This window comes from Felis catus, chromosome B4, assembly GCF_018350175.1.
Source record: "Felis catus isolate Fca126 chromosome B4, F.catus_Fca126_mat1.0, whole genome shotgun sequence".
Classification (NCBI taxonomy): Eukaryota; Metazoa; Chordata; class Mammalia; order Carnivora; family Felidae; genus Felis; species Felis catus.
The window spans coordinates 133,782,838-133,809,486 of NC_058374.1; the positions used below are offsets into that span (position 1 = coordinate 133,782,838).

At 38.5% G+C, this 26,649-nt stretch overlaps 1 protein-coding gene across 6 annotated transcripts in view; it reads right to left on the reverse strand.

Moving 5' to 3' along the window:
• MRTFA (myocardin related transcription factor A) overlaps window positions 1-26,649 on the reverse strand; it is a 214,796-nt gene that overhangs the window by 106,040 nt on the left and 82,107 nt on the right. For all 6 annotated transcript variants that reach the window (XM_045062419.1, XM_045062418.1, XM_045062420.1 and 3 more), the window contains one exon: window positions 15,733-15,994. In XM_045062419.1, coding sequence (XP_044918354.1) covers window positions 15,733-15,994 — 262 coding nt within the window. The remainder of the gene's footprint in view (window positions 1-15,732; window positions 15,995-26,649) is intronic.

The window sequence follows — 26,649 nt, forward strand, 5'->3', positions numbered from 1 at the left end:
AAGAAGAAGAAGAAGAAGAAGAAGAAGAAGGAGGAGGAGGAGGAGGAGGAGGAGGAGGAGGAGGAGGAGGAGGAGGAGGAGGAGGAGGAGGAGAGGAAGAAGGGAAGATCTCTAACCAACAATTTAAAATAGAAAAATGAAAAAATAAAGTACTAAATAAGAATACAAACAAGGAGCTAAATAAACGTGGAAGAGGCAGCAATTAGCTCTGGTTACAAGAGACGTGGATTGTCTCTCAGAGGAAAGATGATGTGAGCTGGGACCAGAGTTTATCGATTTCTTTTCAGATTCCCAACTCCACAGACTTATATATCCATGACTCATAAAATAACAAAGCCAAAAGAAACCCAGTCTTGACCTGATCCAGCCCCTTATCCAGAGTATATACTGAGTGAGAGACATGTAAGAAACTCTTCTACAAACTCTGACAAGCAGTTGGTTCCCAGTCTGTTACAAGAGTACTTTGGGAAGAACCTTAAAAATAATGTTTTAATGGACAAGGAAATGAACTGAATGGTCAAAAAATAATGAAACATCCACTGGCTACAAACGTTTGGGGAAAGGTTCTTTCCTCACTAGGAACCAAAGAAATACAAATTGAAAGGAAAACATTTCTTTCTTTTTTTAATATATGAAATTTATTGTCAAATTGGTTTCCATACAACACCCAGTGCTCATCCCAAAAGGTGCCCTCCTCAATACCCATCACCCACCCTCCCCTCCCTCCCACCCCCCATCAACCCTCAGTTTGTTCTCAGTTTTTAACAGTCTCTTATGCTTTGGCTCTCTCCCACTCTAACCTCTTTTTTTTTTTTTTTTTTTTTGAAAGGAAAACATTTCATTTATCACATTAGAAAAGTCTTTTACAAATGAGGTTATCAACGTAAGTGAGCCAGGCACTCATGCAGGGTTGACAGAAGTATAAATCGGCAGACCACTTGGAATGGAATGGATCAAAGTATGTCTCAAGAATCTCAATTCTTAACAAGGCCTACAAAGGTGGGTGTGCTCTGGCCCCTATCTGTCTACTTATTTCACATCACTTTCTTGTCTCTCCAGTGACATTACTGGTATTCTTTTAGTTCTTTTGTGCCAACTTTTCCCCAACAATCCTTGCCTGTGCCCTGTCCTCTTTCCCACTCGCAGCCTTAACACATGCTATTCCCTCTTTCCTTTGTTTGACCAACCACCACTTGTGTTTTGGCTGTCAGCTTAAATATCTCTTCCTCAAAGATGCCTTTCCCAGTCAATCCCCCTTCCCCCACCTAAATTGGAACCATTTCTTTCTTTTTTTTTTTAATTTTAATGTTTATTTATTTTTTGAGAGAGACAGAGACAGAGCAGGAGCAGGGGAGGGGCACAGAGAGGGGGAGACAGAATCCGAAACAGGCTCCAGGCTCTGAGCTGTCAGCACAGAGCCTGACACGGGGCTCGAACTCACAAACCGTGAGATCATGACCTGAGCCGAAGTCGGACGCCCAACCGACTGAGCCACCCAGGCGCCCCTGGAACCATTTCTATGAGATTTGCTATTCTGTTATCTTTTGCTTCCCACCACCAAAGCACTTACCAATTTTGTAACTATGAATTGGTGTGTGTAACTCTAATCTTTCTTTCACTAAAATAAATTCCATGACAATGTGAACTTTACCTGTCTTGTTCCTTAATGTCTCTCCAATACTTAACACACAGACGGTGCTCAACAGATAGTGAATAAATTTTTCAACGTTGAAATAGTGAAATTATTTAAGACAATATTTCCACTTCTAAGGAAATAATCCAAAATTCAGAAAAAAGTCATCTGAATACTAGCATATGTGTGAGAAACAGAAAATGATTCATATGTCCAACCAGGGCAGGGGCACCTGGATGGTTCAGTCAGTCTAGCGTCCGACTTTGGCTCAGGTCATTATCTCATGGTTCATAAGTTCGAGCCCCACATCAGGCTCTCTGCTGTCGCGCAGAGCCCACTTCAGATCCTGTCTCCCTCTCCCTCTCCCCCTCCCCTTCTCTTGAAAATAAATAAACATTAAAACAACAACAACAACAACAAATATCCAACCAGGGCAAAAATTAAATAAATGATGCACAGAATGGAATGTTATACACCCACTAAAAAGGCTAATTATAAAAATATTTCAATGACATGAAAACCTTTAAGCTATAACGCTAAATGAAAAAAGCACAGTATTAGCTCAGTTACTTTTAAAATGTACATTTGGAAGAAGACGAAATAAATAAGCCACATGCTAAGAGCAATTTACAATGGGAGATGACATCCACTCATTTTTGTTTGTTTCACTATTTTAAGAGGGAGATTCTATCTGGGATCCGTTTGTTCTCCAGGAGCCTAGCACAACATCTGATGAATACAGGAAAATGAGATATTGATTATTTCTAACTGCTGAGGTGAAGTAGGTTGAGAAATTCTCTAAATCACATCTTAAAAAGAATCACTTAATGAACCGACATACTTAAGATCTGGACACTTTCACATTAGCTGGGAGACCTAATCTAGAAAATCCTTGACAACCACGCTTCTTGAGGAACATAAGTAACTTTGTTATATCTCTTTCTTTCCTTTCCCCAAGGAAATATTGTAATTTAGATCAGAAACTGCCCACTCAAAATTTTTACTTCTCCCAGCAGTTAATTAGCACCTCCTGTGTAACACTGGAGACTGGAAGGGTACAGCGCGTCCCCTTACAGAAAAAAGAATACAGGATCTGCCCTTTCTTCCACAGGCTACACACTTGCGGAGAACAAATGAGCACTTCCTAAGCTTTCCACAAAGGAGGAGAAAAGTCTATGAAAGAGAACCTAGTACACCCTTTTCACTGCCATTCTTTCCTACTTGCTTCTCTTTACATCCCACCCAGCATGGCAGATAACAAATACAGACTTGGTTATTCCTTTAAAAAATTTTTGGGAATCACTAACAGTGGGAAAATTAAAAAAAAAAAAAAGGTAACACAATAGCATTAACATATATGAAATCTCTAAAAACTAAATCTAACAAAAGATGTGTATGACCACCACAAAGAAAATTATAAAACCTCACAGGAGACCCTGTAGAAAATCTAAATAAATGTAAAAATATACCATGTTCATAGTATAATACTATGAAGATATTAATTCTCCCCAAACTGGTTTATAGATTTCATGCAATCAATCCAAATCAAGATCCCACAGTGATCTTATAATTCATATAGAAATGCAAAGGACAAAGAATAAGCCAAGAAAAACGCTGTTAGAAAAAGAATAAGGTGGGAGGACTTATTTCTCTCACATAACAGAGCTTATTACAGTTATCATAGCTAAGACTAGGAGGTCCTGGTGCAGGCATTGTGTGTGTGAGTGATATTTCAAGTCTTTATTTATTTGGTTGATTCCTTAATGCCCCCTTTATTTGATTGATTATTTATTTATTTATTGCCCATTTCTTCAATGGATTATTTGTTTTTTTGGGTGCTGAGTTTGATAAGTTCTTTACAGATTTGGGATACTAACCCTTTATCTGGTATGTCGTTTGCAAATATCTTCTCCCATTTTGTCGGTTGCCTTTTAGTTTTGCGGATTGTTTCCTTCACTGTGAAGAAGTTTTTGTTTTGATGAGGTCCCAATAGTTCATTTTTGCTTTTGTTTCCCTTGCCTCCAAAGATGTGGTGAGTAAGAAGTTGCTGTGGCTGAGGTCAAAGAAGTTTTGCCTGCTTTCTCCTCGAGGATTTTGATGGCTTCCTGTCTCACCCAATTTGAGTTTCTTTTTGTGTATGGTGTAAGAAAGTGGTCCAGGTTCATTCTTATGCATGTCGCTGTCCAGTTTTCCCAGCACCACTTGCTGAAAAGACTGTCTTTATTCCATTGGATATTCTTTCCTGCTTTGTCAAAGATTAGCTGGCCAAGCGTTTGTGGGTCCATTTCTGGATTCTCTTCTGTTCCATTGATCTGAGTGTCTTTTTTTGTGCCAGTGCCATACTGTCTTGATGATTACAGCTTTGTAATACAGCTTGAAGTCTGGGATTGTGATGCCTCCTGCTTTGGTTTTCTTTTTCAAGATTGCTTTGGCTATTCGGGGTCTTTTCTGGTTCCATACAAATTTTAGGATTATTTGTTCTAGCTCTGTGAAGAATGCTGGTGTTATTTTGATAGGGATTGCACTGAATATGTAGATTGCTTTGGGTAGTATTGACATTTTAACAGTATTTGTTCTTCCTACCCAGGAGCATGGAATCTTTTTCCATTTTTTTTGTGTCTTCTTCAATTTCTCTTATAAGCTTTCTATAGTTTTCAGTGTATAGATTTTTCACCTCTTTGGTTAGATTTATCCCTAGGTATTTTATGGTTTTTGGTGCAACTGTAAATGGGATCGATTCCTTGATTTCTCTTTCTGTTGCTTCATTATTGGGGTATAGGAATGCAACCGATTTCTGTGCATTGATTTTATATCCTGCAACTTTGCTGAATTCACGAATCAGTTCTAGCAGTTTCTTGGTGGAATCTTCTGGGTTTTCCATATAGAGTATCATGTCATCTGCAAAGAGTGAAAGTTTGACCTCCTCCTGGCTGATATGGATGCCTTTAGATTTTTTTTTTTTTTTAATTATGGAGTACTTTTCCACAGGTGCATCCACAACACAGCAATGAAAATGGTTGAACTAAAGCTATATACATACATGAATACCACACATGTTGAACAAAAGAAGAATACAGAATTCCATTCATATAAACTTTAACTAAACTATATTGTTTGGAACTATACAGGTGATAAAACAAACGACTTTCAAGAAGTCAGAACAGCAGTTACTCCTAAAAAGAAAAGATGAGGTTGTGTTCAGAGAGGAACCTATAGGAGGCTTCCCTGGGGCTCACAATGAGCTACTGTTGAGTAGTGTTTACACAACTCTTTGGTTTATGGTTATCCTATGATTTACGTACTTTTCTCTATATATGTTCTCTATATATATCTCCCACCAAAAAAGAAAAAAATACTTGAATGGTAAAATATATATCACCAATCTAATTTTAAGGGGCTTGATTAGTATAAGAAGCTTTTTCAGCTTGGAAGACATAATTTCAAAAGTTCTATCCCATTATTCTTGAAGTATATTCACATCTGTTGGACGATGCTTCAGAAATGGAGGTTCCTATAAGATATACGCATTTTTGTGTGTGTGAGTGATAGTTCAAGTCTATATTTATTTGATCCTTAGTGAGTTGGTGAAAGGCCGTTTCTCAATAATGAGAATTAAGATCTCCTTCAAAAATGCAAAAATCAAAAATTCAAGTCATACAAATTTCTCATCAGCTTTAACACCAAGTAAGGATTTGTTGGCCAGAACACTAGATGTGCGGGACAGCTGTCTAGGGGATGCCTACAAAAGGGGGCAAGACAGGACAGAGGAAAGGTAAATCTCACCATTTTCAAAAAGGTTTTCTGGTATTCAACCTCTAACCATGTCCCAAAGAAATTATCCCCCATAAACAGATCACTAGCCCCAAATTTAGTCTGTAGCACTTAAAATGGGGAGGAGGAAAAAAAAAAAGAAGTTTCATATTTATTATGAATGGGGCATTCCAGGATGGAATGGGGCAAAAAACTAGTAACTGTGGTAAAACTTACTCCTCTTTATACCTTTCAATGTCTTTCTCAGTGTCTCATTCACTATTGGCACTTTACAAATATCTGCTGAATACTAATTTCCATGGTGGTCGTGGCAGTGAACAGCAGTAGAATTAGAGGAAGGTAGAAATAACTGTTCTGGAATAAAATTTTAAAAGTCAAGGACACAATAAAAGGTCAAGAATATAATCTACCAAATACAAGCTTTCTCTTAGAAACCTTTATGAACTTGTCATCATTAATTTACCTAACTTTTGTCTGCAGTGCCTTCTGAGTAATGCGTTCCAGGTAATTATTATTCACTGTGTCTTAAATCTATGACTCCCAAACTTCAAAAGTCGTATCTCAGGATATGACCAAGTCCCCAATTTACAAATGGATTATATTCCAAAAGTTCATTTGTAATCTGATCATGTAGAACATGGAATGCACTTCCACCAGAAGACTTGAAACACGAATTCTGGCAAAATTCTCACACCTGCCCACAAAATCTATAAGATAACTGAAATGTAGTATATTCACAATGAAAAAAAAAGAGGCAAAAGGTATCTTAGCTCCCATCCTAGAGGTTCCTGAAAATAAGTCTTATGCAGTCTCAGCCAGTTCTGAAACTCATAAGACCAATACTATCAGGGGCACCTGGCTGGCTCAATCAGTGGAGCATGTGACTCTTGATCTGGGTCCTGAGTTCAGGCCCCATGCTCGGTGTGGAGATTACTTAAAAATGAAATCTTAGGGGCGCCTGGGTGGCACAGTCGGTTAAGCGTCCGACTTCAGCCAGGTCACGATCTCACAGTCCGTGAGTTCAAGCCCCGCGTCAGGCTCTGGGCTGATGGCTCAGAGCCTGGAGCCTGTTTCCGATTCTGTGTCTCCCTCTCTCTCTGCCCCTCCCCCGTTCATGCTCTGTCTCTCTCTGTCCCAAAAATAAATAAACGTTGAAAAAAAAAATTAAAAAAAAAAATGAAATCTTAAATAAATAAATAAATAAATAAATAAATAAATAAATAAAATAGTATCAGATTAGTGTTAAGAAGAGGTAGATACATAAGGACAGCCAAAGAACAACATGCCATTAAAGAAAGAAGCAAATTGAAACTTAAATCTCCTTTTGGATAAATTCATTTAACATATGCCAGAGCTCCTTTAGCTAGAGCCAATGGGGTTAATCATTAGAGAGGTACTCCCAAGGCTTCTCCATGACCAGACTGGACAGGATCAATTTTATCTAAGTACTTAGCCTAGAAGATGACAGAAGGGTAATATTAAAAAATATACCCTGAAACTTCTCTACCAACTTTTTCCAATTAGGCTAATAAGGGCTGGGTTAAGGAAAGGCACTTCTTCTCATTATATGGCTCCAACTTCCTCTGTTTAGGAAATAGAGGTATCAAGGTCTTCATTGCCTACTGCCCTGCAAGGGCCCTTACTAAATCACTGAATTTCTATATAAGATATGCTTCAAACGAAATAGATCTGAGAAGGAAATTTCTCACTCTTCCAACACACAGTACACCATCCATGAAAAAGCACCGCCTAACTCTACACTTTATTCTGCTCTAGAAGTCCACATTTTCCAATTTTATAATCTTCTCCATTTCTGCTCTTACCTTTACCTTCCTATAAACATCCATGCAAAGATCACCTGGCATAAAATATAATAATGGTTTTCTCACTGGTATATCCAGTCTCTTTCTCCTCTTGACAGGAAGCACCATTAAGGTGTACAAGTAGAAGGCCCTGCAACTAAACACTGACAATATTGCCCCTGTCCAAACATTTAACTGGTGGCTGCTGGATGGAATAAAAAAGAAACTTGATCAATATTTCTTATTTTCTCCCTATAGTAACAGAATCTGATTTTGATAATTAGTGATTTTTGCTAAGCTATTACTATTTCTGGTCACTGGCATACATTCTATCATATTATAAGGTATTTTGTAGTCCTCAAACTTTTTTATTTGAGAGAGAGAGAGCAAGGACATGAGCAGGGGAGAGGGGTAGAAGGGGAGGGAGAGGGGTAGAAGGGGAGGGAGAGGAATATAGAGAGGGAGGGGAGGAGAGAGAGATGCGGGGGAGAGAGAAGGAGGGGTGGGAGGGAGAGGGAGAGGGAGAATCTTAACCAGGTTCCACGCTCAGCAGAGAGTCTGACACGGGGGTTGATCCCACAACCCTGGCACCATGACCTGAGCCAAAACCAAGAGTCGACACTCAACCGACTGAGCCACCCAGGCGCCCCAGTTCTCAAACTCCTTATGGAGTATTTCTTTATTAGGCCCCTTTTCTCCCCTTCAGCATTGTTCTAATGTCAGTTTTCCCCCCTTATTTCCTTTCTAATATTGAACACAATTTCATTTTTTTGTTTCTTTTTTTCTCTTGCCAAAATAATAATTATGTTGTATACAACATTATGTTTGTCAGTTTCACGTATCCATGTTCCCTTCTAAGCATGATCACAATTAATCAATTTGGGACCCCCGGCAGTTAGGAAACCATTCTACTGAAGAGGTTGGCTCAGAAAAATCTCAAACTAAAGGAGATAAGTGATCCAGATCAGAAGTTTTCAACTTGTGCTCTTTCAAGAGTTGCCTGAGGGCAAGAAGGATGCCAAGTAAGTGGGGGTCTGGTTTCTCCATTCAGGTTTCATTCAACCAGAGCAGCTGTTTTACACACTGGGATTATAGTGTGTCTCAAATTTATAGAGATCTTTAACTTTAAAACAAATACTAAACTTGTGGTCTAAATGTTCTAACACTAATTAAGAGAATAAACAATTATTCCACAATATATTTCACCTCTACAGGGAAGGACTCAGAAAGCCTTTCTTCCAAATAACCTAAACCCTAAATTAAATGAGGTTTTCCGCCCCCCCTCTGTCCAGCAACAGAATCAACAATCACTTTGTTTTTCTGAATCGCTTAAATCTAAGAGGTCAATGTTTCAGTGGATTCATAGTTCCATGGTCATCAGGTCATCACTGATTCCCTGGCTCTTACATTCAACAAACATTCGCCCAACACCTACCACATTCTACCACTCAAAGTGTGGTCCTCCAGACCAACAGTACTAGCATCGCCTGGATGCTGGTGAGAAATGCAGAATCTCAGGCCTCTCGGGGATCTACATCAGAATCTGCATTTAACAGGCACTCTAGTTGATTCATCAGCAAACTAAAGTTTTTGGCTAGGCACTAAGGATACTGGGATAAGTAAAACAAACACAATCCCTCCTTCCACAAAGCTTCTCATCCAGCTGAATGTAACAAATAAGTAAATCCTTACACACAGGGTACTTTGAAGAACGCTGAAAGAACAAACCCCTAGCCCAAACTGGCAGTCTGAGGAAAAAGTCCTGAAGGAAACGGTACCTTCCTGATTCTTGACCAGATGGAAACGTCAGAAGGAGAAAGGTCATTCAGGGAAAGGAAAAAACAAAACAACAACAAAAACACAAAGTGAAACTGAGATATGAAAGTGTGTCTTTTTGGCGTGCATGGGAAGAGATGAGGGGAGGAGCAGAAGCTGGCTCTGAGGGACCTGGTTTACCATCCTGAGGAGAATAAGCTTTATCCTGGAGGAAATGGAAACCACTAAGTGATCTCAACCAGAAGAGCAGGAGCCTCATTTACCATTTAGAAAAATCACCCAGCAGCCACTGGGACAAGATTAGAAACAAGGCGAGACCAGTTAAAAGGCCGACATTGCAGTAACCCAAGAAAGACACTACTGAGAGTCTGCTCTAAGTGGCAGCTGTAAAGGTGGCTAGAAAGAATGAATTCAGTAGATATGAACACTGAAGAATCTATAAAAAGTGGTGACTGATGGCTGGGAAGAAAGATGAAAGAAGCAGGTAGAAAGGAGATGGAATTAAACACTTACTTCCAAAATTAGGCATGTTATCTTTTGGGGGAACAGTTTGGAAACAGTGACTTAAAAAAAGTAAAAAACTTCACACCCAAACATGTTAACACTTTTACAGCAAGAAAGAAAAGGTTCTTTATATCTATATCTTGTCATCTACTTCTGGGAGTTTGTCCTACAGTTACTTACACCAAGATTTATATACCAAAGATGTTTACCGCGGGTATTATTTGTAACAGAAAAAATAAAAAAACAATTAAGGGTCTCATAATAGGAGACTAGCTAACTGTTGTATACACACGATTTAATACGCAATCCAAGGAAACAGAGGAAAAAATGTTTCCTAAGACCGCTGAATGATACAGGAAAATCTCATGAAATAAAATTACATGAAAACAGGTTACATAGAGTACATGTATATAAAAATAAATAAATGAACACAAAAACTGACAAAAATGTATAAACTGCTGCCACTGGCTATAACTGAACTGTGTAACTACGAAGGAATTTTTACTTTCTTTTTCCTACATTTTATCTGATTATAAAACAAAACTCTTGAGGCCTCTGGGTGGCTCAGTTTGTTGAGCGTCTGGCTCCTGGTTTCAGCGTAGGTTGTGATCTTGCAGTTTGTAAGTTCCAGCCCCGTGTTGGGCTCTGTGCTGACAGTGCTGAGCCTGCTTGGGATTCTTTCTCCCTCTCTGCTCCTTCCTCACTCACACTCTCTCTCCCTATATCCCTCAAAATAAATAAATAAACATTAAAAAAATTTTTTTAATTAAAAAAAAAAACTTGAAGTTTTCATTTAGTTTGAAGAAAACAAAACAATCCCTTATCTGAACGTCTGGGTAGAGGGTGGTGCCAATTCCTACAACACAGAATTCAGCAGGAATTGCAGGTAGGATGAGGACTTTCACACCAAACATACTGAGTCTGTGACACATCCTACAGAGGTGTCCGAGAGCCAAGCATATGAGTCTGGAGATACAGTACAGGAATCAATCAACAACATATGATGGTGGTTAAAGGCAAAAAGTTCTGGGAGAAATCACTCAAGGTAAAATATAGAGTAAGAAGAAGCTCTACAGCGAAACACTGGGGAGAAACAAAATTTAAGAGGTGGGTACAGAAAGTTGGCAAAAGGTCTGGGCAGAAAAGAAAGTGGCTGTAAAAGCAGCCTTTAAAAAGCCAAGAGTAATTTCAGTGATGTCCATGGAGGAAAAGTTACAGGTGGGAGGGAGTGGCCAATCACGTCAAATGCTGCAATGAGGACAAATAAGATGAAGAGTGCCTGTTTGATCCAAGAGAACACTAATGACTTTGGCAATGGCAGTTACTGAAGACAGAGATAAGGACAGAAGCCAGAATACAGTGAAGTCTCTGGAATGTGGGAAAGTAGAGAGAGTGCTAATAAACTGCTCTTTTAGGAGCTTGGGAAGGCCAGAAAGTTGTTGTTCAAAATGGAAACAAAATTCAGTTGATTTATATGCCAAAAAGTTGAGAGAGAAGGCTGAAGATGCACCAACATCTCTGCCCCAATAGCAACAGCTGCTTTGGACCCCCTGAGACCATCCCAGCTGTCAGCGCCAATTTCCTCCACTTCCTGCCCAAGATATTAGAGGTTAGCTGTTGGCTATCTGTCATCGCCTTCACCGCCATTCCTCCTATCCCAGAGGAGTCATGGTCCTTACTACTGCGCAGGGCAGAGCCAACACCTTTAAATCCCATCCTCTCACATCTCAACAGGAGCCCTGCTCCATCTGTTACCCTTTCTCTTTTTCCATCTCCAGCTTTTCCCTCCGGATTCTTTCCCCTTAGCATATAAATAAGCTGAAGTCTCTCCCATCATGGGGGAGAAAAAGAGAAATTAGAAATGGGGGAAAAAAAACATCAAAAAAATGCTTGAGTGTCCCTTATTTCCCAAAATAAAAATTGCATGGGGCACCTGGGTGGCTCAGCGGTTGGGCATCCTACTTCAGCTCAGGTGATAATCTCACGGTTTGTGAGTTCGAGCCCCGCATAGGGCTCTGTGCTGACAGCTCAGAGCCTGGAGCCCACTTTGGATTCTGTGTCTGCCTCTCTGTCTCTGTCTCTCTCTCAAAAAAAACCCAATCCTGCTTGAGTTTCCATTACATTTCCCACTATGGATGTAAAAACAGAGTTCTTCCCTCTAGTGGAACAAACCATCTATCTATTGATTCAAATACTTTGCCCGCTGGCCTCATGAAACATACCATCTAAGTGGGCAACGAGAGGTAAGAATATAGACAATAAACATATATACACACATATACCAACACACACACATCATAATAATAAGTGCTTGAAAGAAAAACAAAGCAGGATAGGGAGTACTGGGAGGTGATATTTTAGATAAGATAGGTAGGGAAGGCTTCCCTGAGGAGATGACATTTGTGCAGGAACTTCAGTAAAGGCACAGCAAGTACCAAGACCCCAGGACAGGCGCGTACTTGATGTGTTCAAGGAACAGCAAGAAAGTCAGTGTGGCTAAAGCAGCACAGAGTGAGCAAGGGGACAGAGGTAAGAAATAATCAGGTCAGAAAGGATACCTGGCCCACATCATAAAAACAATGATTTCATCGTAAGCCTCACAGGAAGGCACTGAAGGGTTGTGACAGAAGCGTGATGGGTCTGATTTCAGGTTCCAGACGCTCACTCATGTTGCTGACTGGAGAATTCCAATTACAATACAGCGATGAAGTGTAACGATAAAGGGCAATTGGGCAAATCAAGAAAAGGATACCTAACACTGACTAAGAGTTAGGACAGGCGTCTCAAAAGGAGTGATGCCTGAACAGAATACTGAAGAACAAGTAAGAGTTGCTAAGAAGAGTGGAGGCAGAGTGGTACCCAAAAAGAGGGCATATATGTAGAAGAGCCAGGGGAGTTTTTAAAAGGTTGGATATTTCAGGGCGCCTGGGTGGCTCAGGTGGTTGAGTGGCTGACTTCGGCTCAGGTCATGATCTCGCAGTCCGTGAGTTCGAGCCCCTCGTCAGGCTCTGTGCTGACAGCTCGGAGCCTGGAGCCTGCTTTGGATTCTGTGTCTCCCTCTCTCTCTCTGCTCCTCCCCTGCTTGTGCTCTTTCTGTGTCTCTCAAAAATAAGTAAGTGTTTAAAAAAAAATTAAAAAAAAATTTTTTTAAAGGTTGGATATTTCTATTCTCCAGCATCCAACAGTCAGAAAATATTTTATAAAAATATACCACTGATAACATCTACCTCCCCCCACCCCCGCCCGCCAAGAAAATACCTGGGAATACACTTAATAAATTATCCACATGACCCTTATGGAGAAAATTATAACTCTGTAGAAAGACATCAAAGAACACCTATTTAACTGAAGAGATAAAACTAACTAATGGACAGGAATACCCAATATGTAACATGTATATTCTCCCCATTAACCTATAAATGACACATTTTGAATCAAAATCCAACAAGTACACCAAAAAGACATGTGCAAGAATTTCATATCAGCATGATTCACAATAGCCCCAAACTAAAACAACACAAATACCTACCAAAAGTAAAACAGACAAATGCCAGTATATGCATAAAATGGACTAATTATATAGCAATGAAAACAGACTACACCCATACATAATTCAACACAAATGAATTTCAAAACAAGCCCACAACAGAATACATACAGCATGACTCCATTTACATAAAGTTTAGAAACCAACAAAACTAACTTATGATGTTAGAAGTCAAGATGGTAGTTTCCTTTGGGCAAAAAGAGGGAGTACTAGTTGGGAAGAAGCACATGGGGTGGTTAGGGGGTGCTGGAATATTTCTTCACAAAGCAGTAATTACACACAGGTATATTCATTCTGTGATAACTCATCCAGGACACTTACAATTTGTATGCTATTCTATATTATTGTTATGTTTCAATAAAATGAAAGAATGCTGGTGTCTGCAATTTACTTTGAAATGCATCAAAAGGGGCGCCTGGGTGGCGCAGTCAGTTAAGCGTCCGACTTCAGCCAGGTCACGATCTCGCGGTCCATGAGTTCGAGCCCCGTGTCGGGCTCTGGGCCAATGGCTCAGAGCCTGGAGCCTGTTTCCGATTCTGTGTCTCCCTCTCTCTCTGCCCCTCCCCCGTTCATGCTCTGTCTCTCTCTGTCCCCCAAAAAATAAATAAACGTTGAAATGCATCAAAAAAATAAGATGGATTGATGAATAGAGAGATGGATAGACATATTATAAAGCAAGTATAACAAAATGTTAATGGGAGAATTTAAGAGGTAGACATAAAAGTATTCACTGTAAAACTCCACTTTATCATGTGTCTGAAATTTTTCATAATAAAATGTTCGAGAAAAAAAAATCCCAATGAGTTTCTTTTTTCTTTAAAGTAGGCTTCACGCCTGGGCCCCATGTGGGGCCCAAATTCATGACTGAGATCAAGACCTGAGGTGAGCTAAGAGTTGGAACACTTAACAGACTGAGCCGTCCAGCTGCCTCCCATTGAGGTGTTTTTTTTTTTTTTTTGCATAACTTCATAAGCTGATTCTAAAATTATGAAAAATTAAAATGGGCAAGAACAGTCAAGACAACTCTGAAGACAAAAAAGGCAAGGAGAGACTGTCCTAACAGATAACAAGACTTTTTTTTCATTTTTTAATGTTTATTTATTATTTTTGAGAAAGAGAGACAGAGCATGAGCAGGGGAGGGCAGAGAGACAGGGAGACATGGAATCTGAAGCAGGCTCCAGGCTGCTGTCAGCACAGAACCTGATGTGGGACTTGAACTCACAAACCGCGAGATCATGACCTGAGCTGAAGTTGGACGCCTAACCGACTGAACCACCCAGGTGCCCTCTAACAAGACTAATTATTAAGCAACAATAACTAAGATGATGTACTATGACAAAGAGATGAATAGAGACCAGTGAAACAGAACAGAGGGCATAAAAATTAACTTCTGCACACTGAGAAATAGGCTGGCACTAAAGATCAGTAGGGAAAAGCAGGACTACTTCATAAATGCTGATTCACAGATCAGATGAGATGAACTTACAGAATACCTTTAATAACTCACAGGAAAATAAATACTGAACAATAAACACAAGTTGCAGAAGAGTATATACAATAGAGTTCTCTCTCTCCAATTAATATACATGTTATATAAAAAATGAGAAAAACTGTTCTACATTGTTCAGGAATATATTCATATTCAGCTCAGGTCATGATCTACTATGAATCATGCTGTTAAAAAAATACAGAAATACTTGGCAATAAAATATCAAAATCAGGGCAGTAATTACCTTGGGGATGGATGGAGATCCATGGAGAAGAGTACATGAGCCAGATGGCATGTGAGTACATAAATATTTGCTATCTTACTATTTATACCTTTTCTGAAATCTTGAATTTTTATAATTACAACAAAGAAGAAATTATACAAATTATAATTTTATAATTATAATTTTATTTGAGAGAGAGAGAGGAAGAGAACACACATGTGTGCACGCAATAGGGGAAGGGGCAGAGAGAGAGAGGGAGAAGAGAATCCCAAGCAGGCTCCTCATGGTCAGTGTAGAGCCCGACATGGGGCTCAAACCCATGAACCGTGAGATCATGACCTGAGCCAAAATCAAGAGTCAGATGCTCAACTGACAGAGCCACTCAGACACCCCTATAATTTTTTTTAATTAACAAAAGTTTGAAGCAAGAGTGCAAGGTTTGTAAATCGTGTTAAAAATACTTAATAGTTGGAGCAAAGACTAGGAATAAGGGAATGATAAGAGAAGAAGCTAACAAAACAGAAAGAGACCAGATCCTGCAAGCCTTGTAAAACATACTTTTGTTTTTATCCTATAGGGCAGTCACTGAGAAGTATTAAGGTAGGGAGGTCTAAAAGATTACTCTGACAAGGTATAGGAATACGTTTCCTAATGACAGAGGCTTATTTATCATTTAATCCCTAATCTTAGCATAGTTTTATGACATAGTGATATTCAATAAATATTTGCTAAATTAATGAATTTATGGAAGAGGTTGGGAGGGAGAAGCAGAGAAGTAGAAAGACAAATTAGAAAGCAGTTTTAATAACCCAGGCAGGAAATGCTGGGTTTATAATGATTACCTAAACTGACCATTTCTCTATTTTACAGAAAATAGTAAGATTGTAAGAAACTTTCAAGAGACATGAAGTAGAGTAATGATCTTTAACATAAACGTGAAGACCCTGGTTCAAATTAGGCAATGCAATAATTCCATATATACTCACCATTCTTCCGCTCACTAAGTGGAGGCAAATTGGGATTCCTGCCAGGGTGAAGGCCTAGGGTCAGCTCGGGCTGCAAGGAGAGCTCCTGCAGTTCATTGGCAACAGCTTCGCTCTGGGGGCTGGGGGCCGCAGACAGGGATACCAGCACCGGTTCATCATCATTTTCGCCAGCCCCTCCTCCGTCCAGCCCATTCACAGCAATGACGGAAGGGGGCAGGCACACTACACTGGAGAAATCCACTTTGGCTTTCGTGATGGCAACCTGGAAATGGAAGTGGAGACAAAAAGTTTATATATCACTGTGGAGAGACAGACTATTCTACTGAATACCATTCTAAATTATATTACTGACAAGCTACCATTAATCTTAAATATTTTTTGTAAAGTAAGCCAGCATCATGTTTTTCTTTTTTACTTTCTATAGCTTATTTATTTTTTATAATTTGCATCCTGTTAGTTAGTTAGCACATGGTGCAGCAATGATTTCAGGAGTGGATTCCTTAAGCCCCTTCCCCGTTTAGCCCATCTCCCCTCCCACAACCCCTCTAGCAACCCTCTGTTTATTCTCTATATTTAAGACTCTCTTATGTTTTGTCCCCCTCCCTATTTTTACATTATTTTTGCTTCCCTTCCCTTATGTGCATCTGTTTTGTACCTTAAAGTCCTCATATGAGTGAAGTCATATGATATTTGTCTTTCTCTAATTTCGCTTAGAATACGCTCTAATTCCATCCACATAGTTGCAAATGGCAAGATTTCATTCTTTTTGATTGCCCAGTAATACTCCATTGTATATACACACCACATCCTCCTTATCTATTCATTCATCGATGGACATTTGGGCTCTTTCCATACTTTGGCTATTGTTGATAGTGCTGCTATAAACATTGGGGTGCATGTGTCCCTTCGAAACAGCCCACTTTAGACCTAAAGACACCTTCAGATTGAAAGTAAGGGGATGGAGAACCATCTATCATGCTAATGGTCACCAAAAGAAAGCCAGAGTAGCCGTACTTGTATCAAACAATCTAGACTTTAAAATAATGACTGCAACAAGAGATGAAAAAGGGCATTATATCATAATCAAGGGGTCTATCCACCAAGAAGATCTAACAATTGTAAACATTTATGCTCCAAATGTGGAAGGAAGCACCCAGATATATAAATCAATTAATCACAAACAGAAAGAAACTCATTGATAATAATACCACAATAGTAGGGGACTTCAACACCCCACTTACAACAATGGACAGATCATCTAATCAGAAAATCAACAAGGAAACAATGGCTTTGAATGACACACTGGACCAGATGGACTTAACAGATATACTCAGAACATTTCATCCTAAAGCAGCAGAATACACATTCCTCTCCAGTGAACATGGAACATTCTCCAGAATAGATCACATACTGGGACACAAATCAGACCTCAGTAAGTACAAAAAGATCAAGATCGTACCATGCATATTTTCAGACCACAACACTATGAAATTCAAAATCAACCACAAGAAAAAATGTGGAAAGGTAACAAATACTTGGAGACTAAAGAACATCCTACTAAAGAATGAATGGACTAACCAAGAAGTTAAAGAGGAAATTAAAAAGTACATGGAAGCCAATGAAAATGATAACGCCACAGCCCAAAACCTCTGGGATGCAGCAAAGGTGGTCATAAGAGGGAAGTATATAGCAATCCAGGCCTTCCTAAAGAAGGAAGAAAGGTCACAGATACACAACCTAACCTTACACCTTGAAAAGCTGGAAAAAGAATGGCAAATAAAAGCCAAACCAGCAGAAGACAGGAAATAATAAAGGTTAGAGCAGAAATCAATGCTATCAAAACCAAAAAAAAAAAAAAAAAAAAACAGTAGAACAGATCCATGAAACCAGAAGCTGGTTCTTTGAAAGAATTAACAAAATTGATAAAGCCCTAGCCAGCATCATTTTTAATTTTAATATTTAGTATGCTCACACAATACACGTAATTTCAAGTCTGATACTGTCCTCAACTACATCACTCAGGAGGACAACATAAAATTAAAATAAAAGCAGCACACATGATGTGTAATGGGATAAAAGGAAATAGTGGCGAAGGAGAAATAGTTATGGAAGAAATGTTACCCTCCAACTCCCAAGGAGAAGTACCTTGAGAACTAACACTTTCATGAATATCCAAAAGGTATTAAAAGTATTATACTGTTATAATCTGGGGTAGAACATAATCTGGGGTAGAACATTTTTTTTAAGAAAATAATTCCCAGGGCACCTGGCTAGTTTAGCTGGTAGAGCCTGCAACTATTGACTTTGGGGTCATGAGTTCAAGCCCCACGTTGAGCATAGGGTTTACTGTAAAAAAAAAAAATTCCTAAGCCATTAGATTCCATAAAAAACCATAAACATAGAGATGTATGTTTGATGGATATTTACCCGAATATTTTAACGTACATATTTATTTAATCATAATACCCAGAAATGGGATATTAAAAATAAAACACCTGGCAAAATAAGAACAAGATCTTTAAAAATGACAAAGAAAACATTATAACAAGAAAATATTTTTCATAGCATGGATTAATGGTTAGGTGAATTAGGAATATACTCATTCACTGAATCCTACTATGTAGTTATTGAGAATAATTTTTATAAAGAGTTTAATGTGTGGAAAATGCTTATCTAAGCATCTTTAAGAAAGATACAAAAATGTATTTTCATTTATAAAAATACTATACCAAAAACACAAAATGGGTTTTATTTGATCAGACTCTGAACATTTTTTCTTTTTACTTTCTTTGGTTTCGAAATTTCCTCTAAAACATATATATGTTGCTTATATAATGAAAAAGCTACAGTTCTTAATCTAGAAGAAGGACCTAGGAATTCCCTGCAAACTTTAGTGAGCACTTTAATTTGGAGATAAGGAAATCAACAACAAAATACTGAAAAACTATGAAATGAAGAAAGGCATTGAAAACTAAAAAATAAAAAGACCATCACATTCTATCTTCATGTAAGGCGATAGTGTGACTAAACATGGTCATAGTTCTGATTGATACACTTCATAAAATGTAAAATGGATTGGAAAAGATCCAGATAAGAGCAATTAAGATGGGGGGTTGAAATTAAGAAGAATGAAGATACTAAGAAAGACCCTCTACTCCAAAAAGGCTGGAAGAAGTCTTAACTGAGGTAAGTTCAAAAGAAAAAAGTTAGGAACTCAATACTAGGAGCTTAATATTCTAAGAGGTAGTATGGGCAAACAATGGAGAAGGATTTGGGAGGAGGGTTGAATAATTTTAGGAATTACAAAACAACAAATGTCTAAGAAAATCCAGAATCTAACCTTCAAAAGAATTTTTTCCCATCTTGCCTATGACTTAACCATTTAAGCTGTGTTTTGTCTCTGTGTACTAGGGAAAAAATTGTTACACATGATCAATCCATCTGGCTCAGTACTCCATGAACTCTGAAAGAGCATGTTTGCTTTCCTTAACAGCAGCCTTTTCATACTAAAAAGATTCAATTTTATGAATCAAGGATCCTTTGAGATCTAAACTCCTTAGGACAGCAGTCCTTGATACCCTCCCCCACCCTGATACATATGCACACACACACATACACACTCATGTGCACATGGATGATGACACACTGAAATGTGTGTTTTTAAAATAACAAAAACTCATAAATGAGTCCTAAAGGAAAGTAGGAGGAGGGCAGTATTATAACTTCAGCCTAAGACCTAGGAAAAGTAGCTTCACATACAGCAACATGCTTTATATAAGCAATTGTTAATATACAATAAAATATTATTCAGCCATAAGAAAAGAAGGAAATCCTGCCATTTGTGACCGCATGAATGAACCTCAAGGGCATTACACTAAGTGAAATAAGTCAGAGAGAGGAAGACAAATACTGTATGATCTCGCTGAGATTTATGGTTATGAGGCAGGGGGTGGGAGGTGGGGAAACTGGATGAAGGTAGTCAAAAGGTACAAACTTCCAGTTAAAGATAAGTAAGTACTGGGGATGTAATATACAACATGAGGACTACAGTTAACACTGCTGTATGGCATATTTGAAAGTCGTTAAGAGAGTAAATCCTAAAAGTTCTCATCACAGTGAAAAAACCACATTTTTCTTTGTTATATCTGTAAGAGATGATGGATGTTTAAACTAAATGGTGGTCATCATTTCACAGTGTATGTGAGTCAAGTCATGCTGTACACCTTAAACTTCTATAGTGCTGCACGTCAATTATATCTCAATAAAACAGGGGAAAGAAAGTTGTGAAATCATTCCTGATTAAGAGTTCACACCTTATACTAGAAAACTATGAAATTTGGCTGAGATGGTAATAACTGTATTCAGTAGACAGACCCTGTGAAATAGTATTTGCATCTTAATTGGCACTCAATAAATACTTGCTGGGGGAACCTGGCTGGCTCAGTCAGCAGAGCGTGAGACTCTTGACCTTGGGGTCATGAGTCCAAGCCCCACACTGGGGGTAGAGTTTACTTAAAAATAAATAAATAAATAAAGTAATTTAAAAAATACATACATACTTGTCTGAACAAAGACAGAAGCAAATGAAAGATACCTAAAGATAATCTGGGGACCAAGACAGGCAGGTCTTGAGAAAAATCTGAATGGTACAAGGAAGAATGCGCAAAAGATACAGAACATTAAAAATAATGTGTACGAGTCAAGGGCAGGAACGAGCAAAGCTTATTGTACTTTAGTACTCCTGTTAAACTATTAGGCTAGAATCATATAAAAAGTTCTTCACCAAACAGCAAAGCCCCACGATTTCAGACTTAACTCATTATCTGTGATACTATAACTTGAGACTAAGCAAAATTTTCTGCTACTTAGGTGCTTTGGGGAGGGGGGGGAGGGGTGGTAACAGAATATAAAGGGTGCCAGCAATTTTACAGTTTACCAGATTAAGAGAAAAACTAAAATACTGCCTCATAACGTATTAATTCTTTACATGATTACATAAGAGACTAACACACTGAATATTATTATGCAAATGAAAATTTTTCATTTCAAATGAGTTTATCTGTTCATTAAAAATAGTCTGGCAATAGTACTTGCTTGGGATAGAGTCTCAGTCCTTTGCAAGATAAAAAAGTTCTAAAGATCTGTTGTACAACAATGTGAATTTACTTAACACTACTGAACAGTACACTTAAAAATGGTTACGATGGTACATTTAATGTTATGTGTATTTTACCATAAAAATTTCAAAATGGTCTGGAAAGATCTCTGCACAAAAAAGTAACTTACTAAGCTAAATCATATTTCAATGAGCCTGAAAAAATAAACTACTCTTTAAAATATTCTTTTTTTTTTTTAAGTTTATTTATTTTGAGAGAGAGGGAGAGACAGAATCCCAAACAAGCCCCATGCTGCCAGCGCAGCGCCCAACACGGGCTTGATCTCACAAATTGTGAGATTATGACCTGAGCCAAAATCAAGAGTCACACTCTTAACTGACTGAGCCACCCAGGCACCCCTAAAATATTCTTTAATTTACAACTCATCTTAACTCAGAACAACCTTCCCCCTATTACTTTGAATTAGATGATGATGACGATGATGACATTTGACAAAGATACATCACAGAATACCAAACCTTTCCTTTTTTTAAAATTTCTTTGTTTATTTATTGAGGGAGAGAGAGCGAGCGAGCGAGCGAATGCACAAGTGGAGGAGGGGCAGTGAGAAGGAAAGACAAAATCCCAAGGAGGCTCCACACCATCAGCACAGAGCCGGATGCGGGTCTCAAACTCATGAACACTGAGATCATGACCTGAGCTGAGATCAAGAGTCAGATGCTTAACCAACTGCACCACCCAGGCACCCTCAGAATACCAAGTTTTTTCTAAAGCAGCTTGAATTTAAACTGTAGGAGTCTGTAATTCTGGTGTGCATTTAATGAATATAACCAGTACTTCCAGAAAATGATATTTAAAAAATTAAACCATGGGGCGCCTGGGTGGCTCAGTCAGTTGAGTGACCGAGTTCGGCTCAGGTCACGATCTCACGGTTTGTGAGTTCGAGCCCCACATCAGGCTCTGCGCTGACAGCTCAGAGCCTGGAGCCTGCTTCGGATTCTGTGTCTCCCTCTCTCTCTGTCCCTCCCCCACTCATGCTCTGTCTCTCTTTTTGTCTCAGAAATAAATAAACATTAAAAAAAAATTAAACTATGGAGGGGCACCGGGGTGTCTCACTTGTCTAAGCAGCCAACTCTTGATTTTGGCTCAGGTCATGATCTCACGGTCATGGGACTGAGCCCCACCCACATCAGGCTCTGAGCTGGGCATGGAGTCTGCTTGAGATTCTCTCCCTCTACCTGTCTCCCTCTGCCTAGCCCCTCCTTCTCACACCCTCTCTCTCAAAATTCATAAATGAATAAACAAACTGTGGAAAATGGTCCCCGAGAGAAAGTCACCCAAAGTCTAATGCTAGGCCTAAAGGGAAAAATTAAGTTTAAAAAGTGATATTATGGGTGCCTGGGTGGCTCAGTCGGTTGAGCGTCTGACTTCGGCTCAGGTCATGATCTCGCAGTCTGTGGGTTCGAGCCCCACATCTGGCTCTGTGCTGACAGCTTGGAGCCTGCTTCAGATTCTGTGTCTCCCTATCTCTCTGCCCCTCCCCTGCTCATGCTGTCTCTGTCTCAAAAATAAATAAAAAACATTAAAAAAAATAATAATAAAATAAAAAATAAAAAGTGATATTATTAGAACACATACATCTTAATAGATGAAAGAAAGGAGTATCAAATTCTATAGTGACGTGGACCATGATTGTGCCTGTCAAAGTCTGGAGCGTAAGAAAAAGTTATTTGAAAAACTGTTTTACTGAGTGTTCCATTCAGAATTAATTTACTAGCTTAGTAACTAAGTTCCATATTTATGGGATCATTAAGGGTTTAAAGAGATCACTTAAAATTTATATATATATATATATAAAAATAACACCACATATTTTTATTGGGTGAACTACACACTACAGTGGTATCTGTTAATGTAGAGATTTCAAGTTTTAGGGGGGCACTTGGCTGGCTCAGTTGGTAGAGCATGTGACTCTTGATTTCAAGGTCACAAGTTCCAGCCCCACGTTGGGTATAGATATTACTTAAAAAATAAAATACTTAAGGGTCACCTGAGTGGCTCAGTTGAGTGTCCGACTTCAGCTCAAGTCTCATGGTTCATGGGTTTGAGCCCCGCGTCAGGGCTTTGTGCTGACAGCTTAGAGCCTGGATGCTTTGGATTCTGTGTCTCCCTCTCTCTCTGCCCCTCCCCCCCATCTCAAAAATAAAAGTAAACATTAAAAAGAAATAATAAAATACTTAAAAAGTTTCAGGATATATTCTTTGAAAATGCTAATATTAAACTAGGGGTGCCTGGCTGGCTCAGTTGGTACAGCATCCGCCTCTTGATCTCAGGGTCATGAGTTCAAGCCTCAAACTGGGTGTGGAGCCTACTTAAAACAACAACAAAAAAAAACTTTTAAATGCTAATACTAAACTATATTACACAAAACTCTTCCATAAAATCATGGGCCAAGGGGTGGGCGATAGATGAAATAAGAGTGGCACAATGTTGGTAACTGTTGAGGCTGAATATGGGGTACCTGGAGACTCATTATACTATTATTCTCTTTACATTTGTGTATGTTTGATAACATTCCTATGTTTTTTTAAAAAATAAGGTTATTCCATAGAACAAAGTGAAGACTTGGTTAAGACATAAAGCAAGGTTTCCTCAATCTTGACTTTAGAAAATAAGCCAAACAAAAGTCAAAATCAAGCACTGACAAAAGAAAAGAATATTTAGCATAACATATATATATATATGTATATATATATATGGAAGATCTATTTTTCTAACAAACCTACTACTTTCTATTCATTTTTAAACAGCCCACAGAAGAAAGTCTTGGTAAATGCTGACAATCTAGAGACAAGATCCAAAAAATGTGAGGTATAGTCATGGATTAAAATGTCTCCTCCACCAATTCCTGAACACTCCTAAAATTTTACTTACTGTAAAACTTGCATGAAAAAAACCCCTAAAAGGGCAATAGTTATCTCAGATTATATGTATCCTTTTATCCAGAAAAATACAAAAGTTGTATCTCAAACAAAACACTCTCTGAAATGTGTCAGAGGAAAAGTAATTAAAATAACCAAAAGGAAAAAAATCTGCATCATGTTTTAGTGTTGTAAATTTATAATTCTACTCAGCCTAAGATCAAACTTTCTTTTTCATCACAGGATCACCAACTCCGATTTCTTGGCTGCTGATCTGCATCTGATCAGTAGCAGCCAGAACAAAAACAACATGGGGGCAGGGTCATCTCCCACAACCCATCTGTTTCACTCTCTTGCTGGTTTGATTCCGCCTCATCTTTTCTCCACCCCACCCCCATTTTGGGCTGCATGCCTTCTGCTGGTGCCGAGTGGCATATGTAACTAGAAGCAACAGGACAAAATGTGTTAGAGAAATCGAAGAGCTCAGGCAAACAGCTGCTAATTCTAAAAAAGTGTATACTAACGGGATTTTTTATTATGACCCATGACAAAGTCCATTTCATGCAACCAAATGATACGTTCTCCTGAAAAAAAAAAAAAACTTTTTCTGTATAAAAATTGTTTTTAGTCAATTAACAAACGTTCTTTTAGATGGGCAGATTCTTATTTCCTTTGATTTATCTTCAATATAGTAGATAAACCAAAATCTTACTCTTACTATCTAAATAGATGGATATTTTATCTATTTTTTTAATTTAAGGAATATATATATATATATATATATATATATATATATATAATTTATATACAAAGGAATTTGAGAACAAGTATTTTCTGAGAGCTTATTATATATGTACTAGGTACTGCCCTGGGTCCTAGAGTAGGTAAGGAAAACATCAAAAACATCAAGTCTTGCCCTCTTATCTCTCTCACTATCGCCCCCATCATCTTCAGATATCTTAAAAACTACTCAGACGTCTAAGGACAGCATAGAAAAGGCCTTTCCACTCCCTCTTCATTATAGAAATCATCTAAAACCATGGACTACAAGAAACAAAAATAGAACATCCACCTAAAAACAGCAGAAGGCACATGGAAGAGTAGTGTGGCAAATTAAAGATGGCTGTAAATTCTCTGACACTTGGCCCACTGACAGGTAAGGTCTATTTCCCCTCCACTAAATCTGAGCCTGACTGCCTTCACCAATAGAGCACAGCAAAAGTGATGCTATGCCAGTTCCAGGCATAGGCTTTAAAGAACACTGGTAGCTTTTGCCTTGGTCCCTTGGAGTCCTGTGTCCCCATACAGAAGTCTAACTACTCTACTGGAGAGACCATAAGAAGAGATCTAGGAGCACCTAGCTGGCTCAGTCAGTAGAGGATGTGACTCTTGATCTCAGGGCTATGAGTTCAACCCCCTTAATGGGTATAGAGGTTACTTAAAAATAAAATCCTGTAAAAAATGAAGAAGAAGCCTAAAGAGGTCCAAAAGGAATAGGGATCCAGGTGAGACCAGCCTTCCAAACATCACCACCAAGGTGTCAGGCATTTACACTCTTGGTCCCTCCAGACAAGCCCAGCCAGTCACTTGCTGAATGCCACTATGTGGACCCAAGTTAACACTATGTGGAATAGAAGAGTCCCCAAGCTAAGCCCTGCCCAAATTCCTCACCCACAGACTGTGAGATATAATAAATGGCCTCAACATTGGAAACTGAGATAGCATAGTGTGCCTTCAAATTCTAAAAAGAACAATTTATTTTCAAATGAAAATTGCTTATACAGCCTATCAACCAAGTGTGTGGAGACATTCCAAAGAGCAAAAGTTTCCCAAGTAATTTTTTTTCAGGAAGCTCCATGAAGCTATGGCCTTTACTCATTTCAGGTTTTCAATTCCACCTGATCATTCTATAGGGAAACAGTCATCCAAGTTTTCCCTCTTCCCCCAACAAAATGGATAATGGTGTAACAACAGAACACTTGTTTCATTTCTTACTTCTCTTAAGCACCCTCTGCTCCAACCATATGTGTCTGTCATGCTTCTCTCTACATGTGACTACATAAAATTGCCTCTTCCTCCGCAACCTAGCCCCATCTCCCTATTATCCATCCCCTTTCTATGGTTCAGCTCCTGTAAGATACCAGGCTTGCTTCTACTACTGCTCACTTTTACTACTATTATAATGGATTGATCCTCCACTAGACTGTAAGTTTACCGAGGAAAGGAATTTGGTTCCATTGTGTATTTTTTTTTAATTTATTGTTTCATTTTTAAAATTTACATCCAAGTTAGTTAGCATATAGTTCAACAATGATTTCAGAGGTAGATTCCTCAATTTTCCTTACCCATTTGGCCCATCCCCCCCACACACACACCCCTCCAGCAACCCTTTGTTTGTTCTCTATATTTAAGAGTCTCTTATGTTTTGTCCCCTTCCCTGTTTTTATATTATTTTTGCTTCCCTTCCCTTATGTTCATCTGTTTGGTATCTTAAATTCCTCAAATGAGTGAAGTCATATGATATTTGTCTTTTTCTGACTAATTTCGCTTAGCATAATACCCTCTAGTTCCAACCACGTAGTTGCAAATGGTGTTCCATTGTCTTTTTAACTCAAGTACCTAGATATAATACTTGACAAAGTATACGAACTCAATAAATATTTGTTAATTTACTGACAATATTATCCTCACAGCAATCACATCATACAAAGTCAGCATTGATACAGAAAAAAAGAGACAAGAAAGTTCTGTCATAGGTATTTATGTTTAAATAGAAATACACAGAAGATCAGAAAAGGCTTCCTGAGAGAGATAATATTAATATTTGAGCATAGCCATAAAAAAGCTAATAGGATTGACAAGGTTCACTTATTTTTCAC